Source organism: Lipotes vexillifer, unplaced genomic scaffold, assembly GCF_000442215.2.
Source record: "Lipotes vexillifer unplaced genomic scaffold, Lipotes_vexillifer_v1.1 scaffold946, whole genome shotgun sequence".
Classification (NCBI taxonomy): Eukaryota; Metazoa; Chordata; class Mammalia; order Artiodactyla; family Lipotidae; genus Lipotes; species Lipotes vexillifer.
The window spans coordinates 2,038,140-2,043,094 of NW_006776646.1; the positions used below are offsets into that span (position 1 = coordinate 2,038,140).

General features: G+C 39.5%; 1 protein-coding gene across 1 annotated transcript in view; it reads right to left on the reverse strand.

The window, feature by feature from the left end:
* Positions 1-3,136: 3,136 nt before the first annotated feature.
* Positions 3,137-4,955, reverse strand: part of CCDC54 (coiled-coil domain containing 54) — a 27,459-nt gene continuing 25,640 nt past the window's right edge. Inside the window, 1 exon segment of the mRNA XM_007450547.1 lies at positions 3,137-3,273. Coding sequence (XP_007450609.1) covers positions 3,137-3,273 — 137 coding nt within the window.

A 4,955-nucleotide genomic window follows, 5' to 3' on the forward strand; every position in this document is an offset into this window, starting at 1 on the left:
GGTCACCATGTCAGGTTAATATTAAGGATATTTCTTTTTAGCCTTTTGGGCCTAAGTGTCAGAGTGGTTATTCCTCTGTGTTAAAAATTCTATATTCTTTTTAATTTATAATAAGAAATTCCATTACAGTAGCACCCTGAACATAATTGCTAACCTTGGACTCAATTGTTTAGTCCATTTTTACTCCCAGCTGACACTGTCAAAAAACTTTTAAAAGATTTTCTGATGATACCAGACTAATACTAATTCCTTTTTTATTGTTATTGTAATGGATTAACTGGATTAATTGGTTAAATGTCCTATCTTGGTATGAAAATACATTAGCATAATACATCCTATATTATGACAAATTATATCTTACTTTAGTCACTTGAAATGAATGTTTTGGGGGCAAACTATATTGTACAGTAATGTTTGAACTGATTGTAATGTGAGTCAAATTGGTTATTGAGAGCTGGTGTTTTTCTTCACAAACACTGAGTTTTTTTTCTCTGGTAACTTGTTAGGGTAGGGGTCAGATTCTCCAATAATATTTTCCCAAGATGCCTAAGCCACTATGGACCAAAAGCCTGAGTTCTCTTTTGTGACATCTTGTGACTTCATTCTTATCATTTGTAGTATCATCATTATCAGTGACTAATTATTATCTTTGGCATAATGATGGGCATTAAAGAAAATATAAGGTAAAGTTAAGCTAAGGAGCTGAAAATGAGCTTGCAAATGAAGTGTGTAAAACAGTACAGTCAATAGATAGATAGACAGTCAATAGATAACATTTATTGAGTACTTAATATGTGGCAGGCAATGTCCTAAGAGCTTTAGTATTTTAACAATAGTATGAGTCAGGGATTATTTCTTAATTTTTCAAACTCGGGGCAAAGACAGGATATGCCCAAAGTCACATGGCTAGTGACCTTGTGATTTTAGTCCAGATAGCCTGGCTCCAGAGCAAATGTTCTTAACCATTACACCACAGTTACTTCTAATTAAGAGAATTATATTAGAAAGACTATATTTGCTCCCCCCATTTCTGCATTTTTGAGTATTTTTACTGTGATATTTTTTCTTGAAATATCAAGGAATGCAATGGAAAAAGTGAACATTAGCCAAAAACCTATAATTAAAGTAAAAAGACAAGATTTTAAAGATGTGTAGTTAGTGACATGTAAGGAGGAGGAATTGGATCACCCCCCAGTCTGTCCTCATAAGAAGTCTAACACTTTGGGATATGGTGAGGGATGATGTCAGAGTGAGAGATATCAGGGTTAGATGCAACTTTCACTTTTTAAAATTTTGGGCCTGTGGCTTAGCTAATGGTTCTACCTGAACCTGAGGTTGGGGAAAAGGCACAATGGCCTAACCTACAGCCATATTTGTTGGAACTATTAAATAATATGGAACTGGTCAATATTGGCTGATAAAACATTTACATCTATGAACTAACTCAATTATCTTATAAATCTTTTGCATTCTTAATGGTATCATGAAGCTCAGAGTCATTGTCCAGCCCAAAGTAACAAATTTATTCTTTGTTTTTTATTTTATTTGAGTATAGTTGATTTACAATGTTGTGTTAGTTTCAGGTGAACAGCAAAGTGGTATTGAGTAGAGTTTCCTGTGCTATACAGTAGGTCCTTGTTGGTTATCTATTTTATGTATAGTAGTGTGTGTATATTAATCCCAAACTCCTAATTTATCCCTCCCTCCGACATATGTTTCCCCTTTGGTAACCATAAGTTTGTTTTCGAAATCTGTGAATCTGTTTCTGTTTTGTAAATAAGTTCATTTGTATCATTTTTAAATATTAGATTCCACATATGACTGATATCATATGATATTTACCTTTCTCTGTCTGGCTTACTTCACTTGGTGTGATAATCTCTAGGTCCATCCATGTTGCTGCAAATGGCATTATTTCATTCTTTGCTATGGCTGAGAAATATTCCATTGTGTATATGTACCGCATCTTCTTTATCTATTCACAAATTTATTCTTGGAGTAGAAGGGGGATTTAGGCCCTGGAAAAATTGACCTCAGTAAGAATGTAATACTTATCATCCCTGTCTATTTTTCTTTTTTTTTTTTTTTTTTTTTGCGGTACGCGGGCCTCTCACTGTTGTGGCCTCTCCCGTTGCGGAGCACAGGCTCCGGACGTGCAGGCTCAGTGGCCATGGCTCACGGGCCCAGCCACTCCGCGGCATGTGGGATCTTCCCGGACCGGGGCACGAGCCCGTGTCCCCTGCATCGGCAGGCGGACTCTCAACCACTGCGCCACCAGGAAAGCCCCCTGACTATTTTTCTTGATTGCTCCTTCAGAAGGAAGAGAAGGGACTGTTTTACACCTCTGTCTACTGGCCATTGTAGTCTTATCTTTTTAGATAAATAGTGTTCTTGTCCACTATGTCTGAAAGTCATCTTTTTAACACTGTCCAGCTGTCTTAGTCCATTTGGGCTATAACAAAGTAGCACAGAGTGGGTGGCTTATAAACAGCAGAAATTTACTGCTCACAGTTTTGGAGGCTGGACATTCTAGATCAGGGTACCAGCATGGTTGGGTGAAGACCCTCTTCCAGGTGGCAGATTTTCCTTGTATCCTCTCATGGTAGAAAGGGCTAGGGAGCTCTGTGGGATCTCTTTTATAAAAGCACTCATCCAATTTATAAAGGTTCCACTGCATGACCTAAGCATCCCCTATTTGATGTACCACAGACATTTCAAACTCAGAATATCTACAATTGAACTCATTACAGTTCCCCACTCCCAACTTTCTTCTCCTATATCTTAAAGAGTATCACCACCCTTCTCCTCTCTTACAGGTAAGAAATCTGGCAGTTATCCTCGTGGTCTTCTCCCCCATACTCGCATCCAAATGACCTTCTAATTCAGATCCTTCTGAATTTATAGAATTCTGACCCTCATTTTCTTATATGGATCACTGCCATAAACTCTGTAGAGGACTCCCTGCTTCTCTTCTCCTAGATTCTCAAAAATGCAAATCTATTTATGCTTAACTCTCCATGGAGCCTTTGGGATAAAATCTGGAATCTAACAAGGGCTACAAGGACCACTCTGAGGTCAGAGGTTAGGGTGGTCTTGCTGAGACAAGGAGGATAGATTTGTTTAGCAATGAGCTGGCCTAGGAGCTCAGGATTTCAATCTCTGTTTGGACCTCAGTGTAGTAAATGGGAGCAGATTGCTGGCCTCCTTTACTCATAAGTTCAATTCTTCGGCTTCCTTGGTCATCTTTGGAAATATTAGAAACAGCATTAAATGCTACAATAATTTTATGTAAAAGAGACTATTTTCAAAGCATTAATATGCTTTAATCTTTTGTAATTTGGTGTACTTGGAAATATTGATTTGCTTCAAGGGATGCTTATTGAGTGGGATTACATGCATTACATCAAAAGTGCAAAGAAAAAGGGTTACTATTGGCTTCTAAAATTCAAAATAAGACTTTAAGCAAGACAATATATTAGAAGATCAGGCCTTGTAGGAAAGGATTATAAAAATACCTCAGGATATAAAAAACTGAGCCTAGAGAACTCAGAATTTAGTGTTTCTTCCATAGTGTGAAAAAGATTTCCCTTTGCCTATGACCTATACCATGAAATTTGCTCCCTCAGAGCAAATTTGCTCCTTCTTCTCCAAGACACAATCTAGATTAGAGTTCTCAGCCTCCCTGGCATTTAGACATAGCTGTGTTACTGAGTTCTGGTCAATGGAATGTGAATGGAAGTGATTTGTGTTATTGCCACAACCTTATGTGTTTCCTAGCAATCTTATAAGTAGGATGCCTTAAGGGCCAAGAGGAAATCAGAACTACATGATGGAAGAAACTTTGTCCCTGTTTGACCACATAGAAAGGCATCTGACCAGGAACACATGCACTGAACTGTGACAATATAAGTGAGATACAAACTTTTCTTTACGTTAAGTCATAAATATTACAAGACATATTTGTTATAGTAGCCAGTGCTCTCCTAACTACTACAAAGATATGATTCAGAGGACATAAAAAGCTCTTACTGGGTCTAAGAGATTGTGAAAAGGAGGGAGGGAGGGAGGACAAAGAAGTAGATAAAGAGTGAGACCTGCAGGAGGTGAGTTCCCATCATCTCTCTCCAGGCTTTGGCTTAGACATAGAGGTGTGGTATGTTAGAGAAGTTGAGGAGACACCAACTACCTAAGGGCTTTTGCTTTTCCTAACAGGTGGAACTCAGGAAAGAGATGCCTCACAGAGTGTCCCACAGCAAGCTGGGAGTAACTGCATCAAAATGCACTTAAAACCTCAACAAAGTTGGGTGGGCTGATGAAATTCCAGAATTTAATGTTCCCAAGTCACTCTCAATTCCTAAATTGTGACTGGGATCCAGATATTTCCCCATCCCCTTGAAGAGGAACCCGGAATTCCTCTGGCTGGAGACCAGGCCAGTGTGTCGGAGGGGTGTCACATGGAAGAGGGGGTGAAGTGGCTTGAGAAAAGGGCTACAGAGAGAGCTAGACCTGTGTGTGTGTGTGTGTGTGTGTGTGTGTGTGTGTGTGTGTGTGTGTGTGTGGTCTGTAGCACTAGAGAGAGCAGAGATGGAACTGAATCAGCCAAGGAGGGCTATTGAACGCTTCCTACCATACAGACCAGCACATAGGTTACATCAATGTCCCAATGTCATCCTTAAATGTCAGGAGGGTACACGGTCAAGTGGTGGATAAAGGATCCTGCTGTGGAGACAGAAGCAAGGGTCAGAAGACCTTTCTGCCCCTGCTATCTGGAGATTACCTGAGCCACATACCTCCCCATATTCTGTATTCTAGATACCACTTTAGGGATGAGAAGGGGGAAGGGCAGACATCTGAAAGACGTAAGAATGAGTTATCCAAAGGAGATTTTTTTTTTTTTTTTTTTTTGGGTACGGGGGCCTCTCATTGTTGTGGCCTCTCCCCTTGGGGAGCCCCGG